At 48.0% G+C, this 15,599-nt stretch overlaps 1 protein-coding gene and 1 long non-coding RNA gene across 15 annotated transcripts in view; one reads left to right on the top strand and one right to left on the bottom strand.

Moving 5' to 3' along the window:
- The window catches only part of LOC123833864 (uncharacterized), a 65,621-nt gene extending 63,960 nt beyond the window's left edge, over window positions 1–1,661 (top strand). For 4 of the 5 annotated variants that reach the window (XR_010413395.1, XR_010413390.1, XR_010413389.1 and 1 more), the window contains 2 exons: window positions 616–754; window positions 1,544–1,661. This is a non-coding gene — a long non-coding RNA (uncharacterized LOC123833864). The remainder of the gene's footprint in view (window positions 1–615; window positions 755–1,543) is intronic. The other variant, XR_010413391.1, reaches the window with a different exon arrangement.
- KIF9 (kinesin family member 9) overlaps window positions 1–15,599 on the bottom strand; it is a 48,874-nt gene that overhangs the window by 20,125 nt on the left and 13,150 nt on the right. For 8 of the 10 annotated variants that reach the window (XM_045862555.3, XM_064596912.1, XM_064596916.1 and 5 more), the window contains 5 exons: window positions 11,484–11,567; window positions 11,281–11,373; window positions 9,271–9,418; window positions 8,133–8,197; window positions 5,455–5,532 (listed from right to left, as the gene is read on the bottom strand). In XM_045862555.3, coding sequence (XP_045718511.1) covers window positions 5,455–5,532; window positions 8,133–8,197; window positions 9,271–9,418; window positions 11,281–11,373; window positions 11,484–11,567 — 468 coding nt within the window. Of the gene's footprint in view, window positions 1–5,454; window positions 5,533–8,132; window positions 8,347–9,270; window positions 9,419–11,280; window positions 11,374–11,483; window positions 11,568–15,599 lie in introns of those variants that run through there. The other 2 variants (XM_064596901.1, XM_064596932.1) reach the window with 2 other exon arrangements.

The raw sequence follows: 15,599 nt of genomic DNA, 5'->3' as shown, positions 1-15,599 counted from the left end.
GAAGGCAGACGCTTAACCATCTGAGCCACCCAGGTGTCCCTAGAGCAGTGCTGTTTAATAGAACTTTCTGTAATGATGGAAATGGTCTGTATCTGTGCCGCGAGCTACATGTAGCTACTGAACACTTGAATGTCACTAGGGTGACCCAGGAAGTGAACTTTTAATTTGATTTAACTAATTTAAATAGCCCCAAGCAAGTAGCAGCTACGGTACTGGATGGTGGAGCTCTAGAACTTAGCTATCTCATTTAAAGAAATCTTTAAAGAGAATCGTACGCAGGCGTACCTGATTTCATTGCACTTTGCTTTACTGAACTTCCCAGATACTGCATTTTTTTTTACAAATTGAAGGTTTGTGGCAACCCCAGCTCAGGCAAGTCTATTTTTCCAACAGCATTTGCTCACCTCATGTCTCTGTATCACATTTTGGTGATTCTCATAATATTTCAAACCTTTTCATTTTTACTATATTTGTTATGTGATGTGTTCAGTGATTACGACTCGCTGAAAGCTCAGATGATGATTAGCGTTTTTTAGCGATAAAGTATTTTTTTAAGTTATTTATTTATTATTATTATTATTATTATTATTTTTTTTTTTTTTTTTTTTTGCGTAGGCTCCCCGCCCAGCATGGAGCCCAACATGGGGTTTGAACTCACGCTCCTGAGATCAAGACCGGAGCTGAGATCAAGAGTTGGATGCTCAACCGACTGAGCCACCCAAGTGCCCCATCGAAAAAGCATTCTTAAATTAAGGTATGTACATTTTTTTTTAGACACAATGCGACTGCACACTTAATAGACTACAGTATAATGTAAACATAACTTTTATAGGCACTGGGAAACCACAAAATTCATTTAACTCACTTTATTGTGATAGTCAGTATATTATAGTTGTCTGGAACTGAACCCACGATATCTCTGGAGGTATGAATATTTAAGGTGTACAACATGATATACATATACACAGTGAAATGATTACTACAGTCAAGTTAATTAACATATCTATCTCCTCACCTAGTGACCATTTTTCTGTGTGTGGTAAGAGCTTCTGAGGCCTACTCTCTTAGCAAATTTCCAATATACAATACAATATTATTAACTATGGTCACCATGTTACACATTAGATTCCCAGAACTTATCCATTCCATAAATGAGAATTTGTGCCCTTTGACCAACATCTCCCCTTTCCTCGGCCCCTGCCCCTACTCTTCGTAACCACTGCTCTATTCCCTGCTTCTATTAATCTGACCTTTTAGGTTTACATATAAGTGAGATCATGCAATATTTTTCTTTCTGTATCTGGTTTATTTCACTTGGCGTAACGTCCTCCAGGTCCATCCGTGTTGTTGCAAATAGCAAGATCTAGACTCACTTCCTTTTTTTTTTTATATAGTTTATTTAAGTAATCTCTATATCCAACGTGGGGCTCAAACTCACAACCTGAAGATCAAAAGTCACATGCTCTCCCAACTGAGCCAGTCAGGCACCCCTAGACTCCCTTATTTCTTTTATTTATTACCTCTCTCTCTCTCCCACCCTCAGCAGACCATCAGCTCTTTGAGGACAGAGATCTGTGTGTTTATTTGTACACTAACACTCCAAGTGCTTCAAAGAGTGTCCGGCACATGGTAAGTGCTCTGTAGATTTCAAGTGAATGGATTAATGATATTTCTAGAAACAGGACTGCTGAGTCATTTTACAGTTGGTAGATACTGCCCTAGAGTCTTTCAGATGAGAGGTACAAGGGATTTTATGCTGAGAATCTTCACTGTGAAGAGGGCTTCCTTCAGTTGTCAAAAATGGCCACTGGGGGCGCCTGGGTGGCTCAGTTGGTTGAGCGACTGCCTTGGGCTCGGGTCATGATCCTGGAGTCCCGGGATCGAGTCCCGCATCGGGCTCCCTGCTCGGCAGGGAGTCTGCTTCTCCCTCTGACCCTCCCCCCTCTCATGTGCTCACTCTCTCTCATTCTCTCTCTCTCAAATAAATAAATAAAATCTTTTTTAAAAAAATGGCCACTGGAGGGAGCTCCTGACAACTGGATCCTGGGACTGGTGACCAAAGCTGTGACCAGTCTGCAGCAAGGGGTGACAGAACCCTGGCATCCTGGTGGCTCTGTGGCAATTCAGGGCACAAAGCCTGGGACTCAAAGCACATGACCAGGGTCCAAATCCTGGCTCTGCCCCTCTGGGAAGCCCCAAGATGGTCTCTTTCAGGTAGACTTCCTATGAGGCAACGGGAGAGGCTTGGTGGCCAGCCCCTCCTCTCCGCTGAGGGATCTCCACTCTGGAAGAGACAGCATGCCCAGCTAGGGAAAGTCTGCTTGCACCGTTGAGGGTCCCCAGCGGGATGACAGCCCAGTGTGGCATGGGGAGCCGGGCTTAGATCTCTGGGCCAGTCAGGTGATGTGGGAAATGGGCCATCGGCTCCCAGGGTAACCAGCCTCCACGTCGCATCTTGAGAGCATAGGAGCTGCTTCTCCTAATGCCCAGCAGACTTAGTGGCCTCCACCTGGCCCCCCTGTACTGATTGGAGAAGCTGCTCAGAAACACAGGGCTAGAGCAGCAGACCCCACAGAACAGGACCTGGCAGCACCTCCTGGCTGACTGACTCCCTTTTTTTTTTTTGGTACCCTAGGTAGAACACAACACCTGACCAACTCCTTTAAAGGTCAGGGACATTTTCTGGATGGAATCAGCACAGACTCACATGAGTTTCCTGATAGTCAGGGGTTTTCAGCATAGACGTAATGAGGATAATTCAGAAAGTTCTGTTTAAGTAGCACACCAAGCTAGGAGTGGCTCTCTGCCCAGGAAGCTTCCCTCGTTGACCTCCCGCTCCCTGCGGCCTGCAGGCCCTCTCTTCTCTCAGCAGAGCAGAATACCAAGTGTCTCTCTGTTGCTTGTTTATGCCCGAGGCTCGCCAACTTTTACACCCCCTCACAGAATCACAGACTCCCAGAGTGGGAGGGTCACTGGAGTTCATCAGTCCAACCCCTCGTTCAAGGGTGAAAACTCCGAGGCTCAGAGACAACTGGTGGCAGAGGCAGATGAGGAATCCAGTCTCCCGCCTTACAACCAGCCCCACCGCCAAAGAAATTCTGTGGAAGCTCCCCCACCACCTTGAAAACAGGCATCGATGCTGAGAATGGTGCTAGAAATAACATAGGCAGGCTGGCTGTAGTCCAGGGAAGGGGGCCACCAAAGTAATTTCTCAGGTCTCTCTCAAGAGCTCATGCTCATAAATGCTGATCATAAAGATTATAAACATGGTCACGTTGGATGTCATGGAGACTTGGTTGGCCAGGACCAATAATGTCCATTTCAGAACAAAAATTACATGGAAGGGCACAGAAGTTCCTGCACAACGCCTACTACCCAGCCAGGTTTGCACATGGCGATGCGGGGGTCCCGAGCTCAGAGAACACCAGACGAAAATAAATAAAACCTCCAAGCTACAGAAAAGCATAGTAAATAATGCCATGAAACCTGGGAAGACCACCCCAAAACCTGACTTGAACAGCATGCTGCCCTATTGGCTTCAGTTTTTTTGTTTTTCATTTTAAGAGCTAAAACATGGCAGATAAAAATGAAGCCCCTATGAACCTCACTCTAAGTCCATCCCCCCTGACATCCCAGAGGGAACCCCCAGCCTCGGTTTGGTCTTTCCACCCCCATGCTTTTTTCTTTCACTGCACTCGCATCTATCCATTAATGATATTCAGCTTTGCTTTGCACATTTTTAGATTTGGTGGAAATGACAGAGGCTACCGTTTGGCCCACTGCAATCCCACTTGAGATTATCTATGCTTGCAGCTCGAGCCCCGGTTCCCTCCCTCCATGACTCACTTAGCTACTCTCCTGTTAATTAAAGGCTACTGATCACAGCCCCAACTTCTCACTACACAATGAGCAGCACGAGCTCCGTTCTGCTCCAAGGCTGTTCACATACATATGCAAAGAGTGCTTCTAGATTGTCCACCCAGAAAGGGACACTGCTGACCTGTACGAGTGAGTGAGTAGAGGACTAGCTAAAATATTTATTGAGCATTTACTCCATGACAGCACTGTGTTAAGGGGTTTCTCCCCGTTATCTTATTCTTCACAACATCTCTTTGAGAGTGGATTCCGCTACTTCTCCAATTTATCTTTTTTTTTTTTTTTAAGATTTTATTTATTTATTTGACAGAGAGAGACACAGCGAGAGAGGGAACACAAGCAGGGGGAGTGGGAGAGGGAGAAGCAGGCTCCCCGCTGAGCCGGGAGCCCGATGAGGGGCTCGATCCCAGGACCCTGGGATCATGACCTGAGCCGAAGACAGACGCTTAACGACTGAGCCACCCAGGCGCCCCTACTTCTCCAATTTATAATCAAAGACCCCGAGGCTTAGAACGGATAAGCATCTTGCCGAGGTTAGGCAGCTCATGGAAGGAAAGAGCGGGTGGCCGCACCAGGACAGCCCGATGTGGGGGCCACAGCTCTTGACTGCTATGCCAATGGTTCTCAAGTGTGGCCTCAGAACAGCAGTGGGGGACTTATTAGAAATGTGAATCCTTAAGCCTCACCCCTCCACCAATGGAATCAGAACTCCGAGAATGGGTCCAGTGAGCTGCTATTCCAGAAGCCCGCCTGCGCGTGTTTGAGAGCCCACGGCTCTAAGCCACTCCCCTCCTCAGCCTCCAAGCCACAGGTTAGCTCCACAGAGCCATAGGGACCGTTATTTTCCGTCAGGATTTAGAATCTGGAAGGTTTAATTAACTACTTTGTCATGAGCTTAGGGCACGCATATGCTCCGGTCTCCGGTAACCATGATTCTACAAGCATCCCAAAGGAAAGCCAAATTATTGGTAAATGAGTTTTGATTTTGCTAGATGTTGCCAAAATGCTCTCCAAAGCAGCTATATGGACGACACTGGCCAGAAACAGACACGCACTCCTGTCTCTGCACATCCTCACCGTCATTCTCCATGATCGGAACAATTCTAGTTTTGGCTAGTGTGAGGGTGAAATTCCACTAAGCTTTCAACCTGCATTTCCCTGGTTAATGGTGATGCTGAGCATGCCTTCTGGTTGGTCAGCTGTGCTTGCTTAGAGGGATCATACAGGCTGGGGTGAAAGAGGTTTTGTAGTGACATAACCAGATGAGTCTAAGAGTTGGTCCACACTTATTTAACTCTGAAACAGTTAGCTCAAAGGAAGCCCCGGGTAGTCAGAGGCCCTGAAGCCTCACATATGAACTGGGTGGTAACCTGACCCTTTCACCTGTGTGCTGGCCCCCTAGGTTTGTCTCCAGTGACTCTGAAGACTCTGGCCTGTCCCAGCGTGTAAAAGGACTGACCCAAGATTGCATGGGTATCTTTAGTTGAGGCAAGAAGGGAAGTCAGGCTTGTGTGATCCAGGCGGCACACCCACACACCTTCTCTGCAGTGACACACCTGCCCACAAGCCCCTTAGTACCTCAGCATCATACTTTTCGTTGATGGCAGGCTCTGTGGTGACCAACTTCATCCTGCTGGCAAACCGCAGGGAAGAAAGCTGAAAAACAGATCAGACAGCCCTCTATGTCTCTGGCCAACTGCTTGTGAGTGGAGGTATTTGCAAAGCAGGTCAAAGGAGTCCACCAGGAAAGATGAATCTCTGCACATAGACATATTCCAAAGTGAAGTATGGGGTCTCCTTCTTGGGGGTTCCACCCGAGTCCCTCCGCAGGGACAGCCAGGCAGGGGTAATTATGGCTGGAGGCCATGAGGCAGCCACATAAGCAGGCCCTTGAGAAACCGCTCCGATGCCGTGCCCCACTGCACTGCTGTTGCGTGCGAGGTGGAGGGCTACTCCCTGGCAGGGGGGAACAGCCAGTGATAGCACAAGGCGGGCCCTGAGATCCCAACTTCACACCATGCCGGCTGACTCAGGGCCCTGAAACAGAGAGGCTTGGGCTGGGGGGGAGGCGGGGAGTGGTTACCCAGGAGTGACCCAGAAGAAGGCCTGAAAGGGCTCTTCCTTCAAGCAGTCTGGTCTAGTGGTTAAGAACTCTGCCGCTGGGGCGCCTGGGTGGCTCAGTCGGTTAAGCGTCTGCCTTCGGCTCAGGTCATGATCCCAGAGTCCTGGGATCGAGCCCCGCGTCAGGCTCCCTGCTCAGTGGAGAGTCTGCTTCTCCCTCTCCCTCTGCCTGCCTCTCTGCCTACTTGTGCTCTCTCTCTGTCAAATAAATAAATAAAAATCTTTAAAAAAAAAAAAAAGAAAGAAAAAAAAGAACTCTGCCGCTGACCAACCGCGCAACCTCAGACAGGTTGTGGAACTTCTCTGTAAAGTTGGAGCCTGGGAGGCTTAGTGAAGAGGTATATAACGTGTTCTCTACAGAACTGGCCCACAGCGACCTCAGGAGGAGGCCCCTGTCACCGCAGCTGGAGCGGCCTCTGTGTGGGCCGGAATCAGGCTCTCCTGCTCCGAGCACAGCAGCAAGTTCGGCCAGGACTCCCTCACTGCATCTACTCCCACACATATCACAAGCAGTGTCACTGAATAAAGCAACATGATCCTTGACAGGAACTGTGTGAAAGTTTTAAAGCATTTGAAAAAGAGAATCATTAGCTTCCACACCCCAACAGGCCTTTGTCCCAAACCCTTGAGCCCCTCCAACAGCAGCTCTGGGCTCTGCGGGCGCCGCCCTGGGTCACAAAGCTCTGGGGATGGCAGGTACCAGGAGAGCTGCTTCCTGCGCGGTGACCATCTCAGGGGTGGGGATAAGGAGAGAGAGGGGCCTTCCGCTGTCCTGGAGGGCACTTCTCAACAAGGCAGTCAGGAGGCCCGATTTTCATATGGTTCCTCTTGGGGTTCACCTGTGCTTTGTCATGCTTTGAGACTGGGAGGATCCTGAAGCCCTCCTCTGGGGATGCTGCCTGCACGTCAGCAGGAGCTCCCTCCCGGCCTCCCGAGTCCCAGGGCACCCTCTCTGGACGCGCAGGGCTGGTTCCTAATGCAAGAAACTGGGAGGCCCTGCAGTGTGCCTAGAAAGGACCTGTTTCGCCTAAGTGGACTCTCCAGATGACTGAAGCCTGCCCTAAACACCCACACTTGACAAAACAAAATGCCTATGGAGAGCTTTCCAAATCTGCCTTATTTATGGTGAGTGGCCCTTCAGAGGAAGAAGGGAGCCCCCGCCAGGGGGCCCAGCTGCGTGAGCTCACTTACGTCACCGCCTCAGCCATTAGAGCCCATATGACTGCTTCTGATTCTCATAAGCTTGTCCCCTCCCAGGTCACCTGGGCCCTGCAGGCTGGTTAATCTCCCTGCGTCACAACTCTGGCCACAGCCCTCCCCTACTCAAACCCCATGACACCCCAGCAACCAGTGGAACAGCCACGGCATCAGCCTGGCCACCTGCACCCACGAGGCTGCTACTGTTTGTTCTCGCCCTCCCCTTCCCAGGCCCCCCCCGCAGTGGCCAGATGTTCCTCCCAAGGCCCACACCTTCCGGCCCACAGTCCCCTCTGCCAGGAGCATCTCTGCTTTCTGTACCACCCATCCTTTAACCCCAGCCGGCTCGGTGCCCACCCTCCTCACCCCAGTTTGAGGAAAAGTCCCGCTTCCCTTGACGGGCTCCTTCATCTGGGCCTCTCACGTTCCTGAGGGCCATGGCAAGGAACTCTGAGGCCTCGGGCCACAGATAACTCACCTCTACCAAGCTGCTCTTCCCAGTATCCCCCACCACCTTGCACACAGCACATGCTTGTCACATGTCAGCTCACACAGGCCTTATAACCACATGGTGCTTCTAAGATTTCAAGTGTGTAATTATGAAGAACAAGAAATCCACTGTCCTAGATCCCAATTCACAGGAGCAGCACCCCAGGCAGCATGGTCCTTGCCCCCTGCGAAACTCTCACACAGTCCCCCATACTGTGCCTGTTTCTTGCCTTGTCTCCTCCTCAACACAGCCTCTGCCCCTTGGTACTTGGTATGTGGATCCTGCCTGGGCCTCCCGCAGCAATTTCGGCTGATTCATCCCCTGGATCCCTTCCCTCTTGACAATGTCTATGGCTAAGTATGCCAGCTTAGCCAGCCCAGAGCCACCCTTACCCAGCCCTGGAACCCGTGAGGATTCCAACTAGGCCACACGGGCTGTCTTTACGTACCGTCTCTTCCAACTGGGCAGCTTCTCCATAGATGTTCGTCAAGAGGACCATATTGCAATTTCCCCCTGCAGAAAGCAGGACACAGAAGAGCCACGAACCATGTGGGTTTTCTGCCAAGAGAGTCCTTTAAGGCTGGTGGGCGTCTGTTTTGGATTGAGTGCTTGTGTCCTCTCAAATTCCTATGTTGAAGTCCTATCCCCCAATGTGATCCCACCTGGAGAGGGGGTTTGTGGGAGGTAATCAGGTTTAGATGAGGTGCTGAGGGCAGAGCCCCCATAATGGGATTAGTGCCCCTATAAGAGAGAGAGACCAGAACTCTGTCTCCCTTTCTGGTCCCTCTCTCGTTTCTTTCTTTCTCTTGACCATGTGAAGGCAGCAAGAAAGCAGGCGTCTACAAGCCAGAAAGAGAGTCCTCACCAGAAACCATCCATGCTGAACCTTGATCTGGGACTTGCAGCCTCCAGAGCCGTAAAAGATAAATGTCTGTTGTGTAAGCCCCCCAGGTCTGTGGTGTTTTGTTACGGCCACCCGAGCTGACACAGGCAGGGTCACAAGGGACACATCCAAGCATGTACGAGGCTGGAGGAGGGAAGGGAAGGGGAGAGGCCACTGGATGTACCTAAAAGGGGCGGGGGGGAACAGCAGAGGAGAGATGGCAATGGGGCAGGGAGGGGCAGGGCAGAGGGCTGTGGGCCAGGGCTTTGCTGCCGGCGGCACTCCATGAACAATCAGACACCCACGACTGTGCCATCAGGCCCAACACGAAAGCCTGGAGACACAAGGATGAAAAGACAGAGGCCCCGGGCCTCTGTCAGGGAGACTGTAGGGGAAGAGAAGGCTGCATGCGAGAGGCCCACCACCCGGTCTTGAAGGCCATGGAAGGATTCTGCCAGGTTTAGGGAGGGGAAAGGAGAAGGTATTCCCAACAGAGGCAAAAGCTCCAGCCAAGGTTCTGAGGGAACAGCACTGCACGCCGTGGGTGACAAAAGAGGGTACCACGCATGCTGTTGTCTGTGTCTGGGGTCACCGAGAAAAGGCTGCAGGGAAGTGCAGGCCAGCGGAAGGGAGCAAGTCCATGATCGCCAGCAGCAGCTAGGCCAGGCCTGTCCCTCCTCCCCGATACCAACTGCACACGCACCTAATGAGTCCTTCAGGGCGTGGGTGAGCTTGCATTGCCGGAAGGGGATGTGGTCCCGCTTCTGGTCCCCGAGGGCAATGATGGCCTGCTCCAGGAATGATAGCGACTTGTTGATGTAGGTGGCTTCCTTCAGCACGCGGCCCTCCGACTACAAAGCAAAGGTCAGGTCCACTTCACACCAAATAGGGAGGTTGCCCCACGGAGAACGCTGCAGGTGGGTGGCCAGACCAGAGCCTCCTTCCCTGAGCCAGCTCTCCTCTTAATGTCCTGGGATTGTATCCCATCTCGGGCTAATACTAACATTCCCAGGAATGCTCATGCAAACATTCATGGCGGGCGCCTGGGTGGTTCAGATGGTTAAGCGTCTGCCTTCAGCTCAGGTCATGATCCCAGGGTCCTGGGATCGAGTCCCACATCGGGCTCCCTGCTCAGCGGGGAGCCTGCTTCTCCCTCTGCCTCTCTCTCTCTCTCTGTCTCTTATGAATAAATAAATAAAATCTTAAAAAAACAAAACAAAACAAAACATTCATGGCAGCGTTCACATGAATATGAATACTTACATGAATATTCACATGAATACTCACTTAAGGGTCACACCAGCATGAATACACACAGGAATATTTGTGTAGATACTTGAGGAAATCATCCTGAGGCTATCATACACATAAAAACACTTAAACAAATGCACATAGGAGGGGCGCCTGGGTGGCTCAGTCAGTTAAGTGTCTGACTCTTGATTTGGGCTCCAGTCATTATCTCAGTGTTGTGGGATTGAGCGTGGGGTTGGGCTCTGTGCTCAGCATGGAGTCTGCTTGTCCCTCTCCCTCTGCTCCTCCCCTCCCCACGCACATGTTCTCTCTCTCTCCTTCTTTCTCTACCTCTAAAATAAATAAAATCTGGGGCGCCTGGGTGGCTCAGTTGGTTAAGCAACTGCCTTCGGCTCAGGTCGTGATCCTGGAGTCCCGGGATCGAGTCCCGCTTCGGGCTCCCTGCTCAGCAGGGAGTCTGCTTCTCCCTCTGACCCTCCTCCCTCTCATGCTCTCTATCTCTCATTGTCTCTCTCGCAAATAAATAAAATATTTTTTTAAAAAAATTAATAAAATAAAATAAATAAAATCTTTTTTAAAAATGCACATAGAAATGCTCACTGCAGGGGCGCCTGGGTGGCTCAGTTGGTTAAGCCACTGCCTTCGGCTCAGGTCATGATCCTGGAGTCCCGGGATCGAGTCCCGCATTGGGCTCCCTGCTCGGCAGGGAGTCTGCTTCTCCCTCTGACCCTCCCCCTTCTCATGCTCTCTCTCTATCTCATCCTCTCTCTCAAATAAATAAACAAAAAATCTTATAAAAAAAAATTAAAAAAAAAAAAAGAAATGCTCACTGCATACTCCTATGAATACTTATGCTACTCTTCACATTCATATGAATATCGGAGATGAAAGACTCATGTGAACACTCACCTTCATACACAGAAATGCTAACACTAGCACAGAGCATTTACTGAGCACTTACTGAGGGCCGGACACCTTGCTAAGAATTTAGGGGCCATCATCTCATTCAACGTTTACAAAAATCCCATTAAGTGGGAACCGCAACTATGTTGCTGCTGATGTGTAATTCTGTCCCCCAGCAACACAGGGTCAAGCCCACGTGCTCTAGTGTGACTAGCTGAGGACTGGGCTCACAAATGCCCCCTAAGGGGGGCGCCTGGGTGGCTCAGTCGGTTAAGCGTCTGCCTTCGGCTCAGTCATGATCCCAGGGTCCTGGGATTGAGCCCCACATCGGGCTCCCTGCTCTGTGGGCAGCCTGCTTCTCCCTCTCCTCCCCACTTGTGCTCTCTATCTCACTATCTCTGTTTCTCTCAAATAAATAAAAAAATATATATATATAAAAAAAAATTTAAAAAAACAAAACACAAACAAATGCCCCCTGAGGGACGGCCCATGTGCACAGCCGCTCTGCCGGAAACAGGGTTGTGGTTTGTTGGGAAGGAACCTCCCGCTACCCACTTACCCCAGACTTCCCCAGCCTTTCCGAGCCCGCTAGATCCACCAAGTTAATTTTGGAAGTGATGTACTTTTCGTCTGATAAAGTCCGTGAATGGGCCTACGAAACATCCAAACAGAGGTGAGACATCACAGGAAGAAGCTTCTGACAGAGCCGGCCCCGTGAGACTCGGCCGCCCCTCCTGGGCTATTCAAGGAGCTCGCACTCACCTCCACGTAGATGGTGAAAATGCAGTGTGACCGGGATGAGTTTTTGTTCATTGTGTGGGAGGCGATAATCCTGTTGGTCTCTCCCTAAAGAGGAGGGGGAACATAGACAACATTTTGAAAAATTAAAATAATAAGGCATTCAGGTCATTTTTCAACTATACCAACAGCACAAGTGACTTCATGTTACTGCCATCAGACCTTCCAGAGAAATCTCATTTATAAACTAGGAGAATGGGAGACCAATTGGCAATCCAGACCTAGACCTTCACCCTTTGCTAGGGATGTGTCAATCTGTAGAGCTTTCTGAAAGGCAAAGTAGTAATAAGAATTAAGAGTCTTAGAGGGCACCTGGTTGGCTCAGTTGGTTAAGCGTCTGCCTTTGGCTCGGGTCATGATCCCAGGGCCCACATTGTGCTCCCTGCTCAGCAGGGAGTCTGCTTCTCCCTCTCCCTCTGTCCCTCCCCACTGCTCATGCGCTCTCTCTCTCTCTCTCTCCAATAAATAAAATCTTTAAAAAAAAAGAATTAGAGTCTTAGAAATGTTCATGAATACTGACTCACAATCAATGTACGTATTCAGTGATTAGGGAATGGTCTGTCTGTATAATGGAATGTCATCCAGCCAGAAAAATGTTGACAAGTATTTTTTAATCATAGAGAAACGCAGAATACAAAATCATAGCAAACTAACTCCAATGGCACATTAAAAGGATCATATACCAGGACGATGTAGGACTAACCCCTGGGATGCAAAGATGGTTCACCACATGCAAATCCATCGGTGTGGTGCACCACATTAACCGAATGCAGGGTAAATCATATGACGGGACAATCTAAGGAATGCAAAAGAAATGCATACAAGAAAGAATACACAGTTGCTTCCAATAAGATATTCAGAATGGTCACTTCTAGGCTGGGGTTTAGAGATCATTTCTTTATTTTATTTTTTTCATTTTTTAAAAAGATTTTATTTTTAAGTAATCTTCACACCCAACATGGGGCTTGATCTCACAACCCCAAGATCAAGAGCTGCATGCTCCACCAACTAAGCCTACCAGGTGCCCGTTCGTTCTTTTTCTATAGGTTTGCGTTTTCATATTTTTACAGTGAACATGTTATTACTTTTTTTTAAAGATTTTATTTATTTATTTGAGAGAGAGAGAGAGAGAGCACATGTGCGCACATGCACATAGAGGTTGGGGGGGGTAGTGCAGAGGGAGAGGGAGAAACAGACTCCCCACTGAGCAGGAAGCCCGATGTGGGACTCGACCCCAAGACCCTGGGATCATGACCTGAGCTGAAGGCAGACACTTAACCAACTGAGCCACCCAGGCGCCCTAGTGAACGTGTTATTACTTTTAAAAATTATGAAAAATGAATTAATTTGTATTTTTAAAGGGACAGCAAGCCCTTGCTTCTAATTCACAAGATTGGGCCCAATGACCAGAATACACTTAAAGATGTGGTGGAAATGGCTGTTCTTAGGAGAAAAAGGTCCTTGTGGGAGGGACTCCACAGTACCCTTAAAGGCCCCAGAGAAATGCTCTGAACAAGTCCCAAAGCAGTGATGACAGGGGAGAGGAAGGGAAGCCCTGAGCTGTGGAGCAGACCTGGCTGACCCCCTGGCTGACGCCCATGGCCACATCTCCACAGCTTCTCACTGTCGCCTGTCCTACAAATTCAGTGACATTCACCAAGAGCGTAAGGGGTCACGTCACCTTCATCCTTCAGTCCCCTCTTTGTGAAGTGCCCTCTGCCCTTGTCTTTCTGGCTTCCACTAGGCAATCTCTGATGGCCTGAGAAGTGCACTTCCCTCCTGAAGAGTCCTTTGCTAACTGCTCCCGAGCCTTCCTTACGCGGCATGGCAGTCTAGGAAACTCCACCCGACCTTCCCTCCCTTCACCTGAGGTAGGACTTGCATCGTGACCTGACAGCTGTCCAGCCTTACCCAGCTCCCTTCCTGCTTCCTTGACACGGGAACTTCCTCTCATAAAACCTTTGCACATTTAATCCCATCTTGGCATCTGCTTCTCAGAGAGCCCAGACTAACGTACTTTGAAAAGACTGTTGAATAGACTGACAGTTGACTTCTCACTAACGATGGAAACCATAACTTTGCAATAATGTCTTTAGTATGGTAGAAGTGAAAAAAATGCCAAAATAGAATTTTACACCCAGCAAAAATATCTTTCGAGATTGAGGATAAATAAGGACATTTCAAAAAACAAGAAACTCTTTGTCACCAGCATGCTCACTGTAAAGGATGTATAATAGAAAGAAGGAAAACATTCTCCAGGGGAAGGTTATGGAGAAAAGAAAGGAAAAGCAACAGAAGTGGTAAATACGAGGGTAAATGTAAAAGAATGCAGACTATATAAAACATTAATAATGATGCCCCTGCAGAGTCAAAAAACAAAAACGTAAAAGACAGGGCAACGATCCTAAGGTTCTTACAGAATCCAGGAGGAGGGAAAGGTTTTTATGAACTTTAGATTTTGAAAGGTTTGATTTTAAAAATAATTATAACACGATTAAAATGGTAATGTTATAGTAAAACATAACATTATGATAAAATGACATTTTATTTTGATCCACAGAAAGTTTCAAAGAAATGTACGGGCAAGTCCTCTGTACCCCTCACTTAGCCTCTCCCTGTGATAATAGCTTGCAAAACTATAGCACAGTATCAAAGCCAAGAAGCTGACGCTGGTATAATCCACAGACCTTATTCAGATTTTACCAGGTAGATATGCTCATTTGGGTGTGTATGTATGTGTATTAACTAAATGTGCAAGTTGTTATTTCTAGGATAAACTGAGAGAGCGAGAGAATATAAACATGAATGAACATATAACCTCTAAATTAGTAAAGGGGGCAACAGGACAATAAAAAATTAAATATTCAATTAAAAAGAGGGCAGGGGTGCCTGGGTGGCTCAGTCGGTTAGGCGTCTGGTCATGATCCCGGGGTCCTGGGATCGAGCCCCACATGGGGCTCCCTGCTCAGCAGGGAGTCTGCTTCTCCCTCTCCTTCTGCCCCTTCCCCTCCGTTCGTGCTCGCTCTCTCTCTCTCTGTCTCAAATAAATAAAATCTTTAAATAAATAAAAGAGGGCAAAACAGGTAAGAAAAATAAATGTAGAACAAATGGAACAAAGAGAAAACACACAGTAACATGACAGATGTAAACCAGCTATATGCGTAATTTACATTAAGTGCAAGTGGAATGAAATGCTTCAGTTAAAAGACAAAGACTGTCACACCACCAAGACTGAGTTATGATGAAATAGAAAATATGAATAGACCGATTACTATTAGGGAGACTGATTCAGTAATCAAAAACCTCCCAACAAATAAAAGTCCAGGATCAGATGACTTCACTGGTGAATTCTACCCCTGGATTTTTTTTGTTTTTAAGATTTTATTTATTTGGGGTGCCTGGGTGGCTCTCTGGCAAATAAACAAATACAATCTTTAAAAAAAAGATTTTATTTATTTGAGAGAGAGAGAGTAAAGAAAGAAAGAGAGTGCACAAGTGTGGGGGAGGAGCAGAGGGAGAGGGAGAAGCAGACTCCCCACTGAGCAGGGAGCCCCATGCGGGGCTCAATCCCAGGACCCTGGGATCATGACCTGAGCCGAAGGCAGACGCTTAGCCAACTGAGTCACCCAGATGCCCCTCTACCCCTGGATATTTTTAAAAGAAAATCCTTTTATATGCTCTTTTTTTTTTCCTTTTATATGCTCTTTACACGAAAAGCCAAAACAAAAAATTCACACACAATTCAATTAACCTAAAATCAGGAATTTTTGTTCATTAAATAACACATAAAGAGAGAGAAAGAAAAAAAGAAGCCACAGGAAATAAAAGATATTTGCAATATGTATAATGGAAAAAGAATTAGTTTTCCAGTATATAAAGAATTCATGCAGATAAGTAAGAGAAAGAAAAAAGGACATCTGTAAAAACAAACAAACAAAAAACAAAAAACCAAAAGACAGGAAAAGGGAAATCCACATGGTCAATAAACACATGAAAAGGTCCTTAATTTCATTAGTAATGAAAGATGAAAAGAGAAGATCACAGTGGGAAACACCACACACCAGCAAAATTTTAAGGTCA

The sequence above is a fragment of the Mirounga angustirostris genome, unplaced genomic scaffold (assembly GCF_029215605.1).
Source record: "Mirounga angustirostris isolate CCGP_5_RB_7025 unplaced genomic scaffold, mMirAng1.0.hap1 SCAF_1, whole genome shotgun sequence".
NCBI classification, from domain to species: domain Eukaryota; kingdom Metazoa; phylum Chordata; class Mammalia; order Carnivora; family Phocidae; genus Mirounga; species Mirounga angustirostris.
Note: the sequence above shows the minus strand (reverse complement) of the source record. Positions and strands in the feature narration are given on the sequence as shown.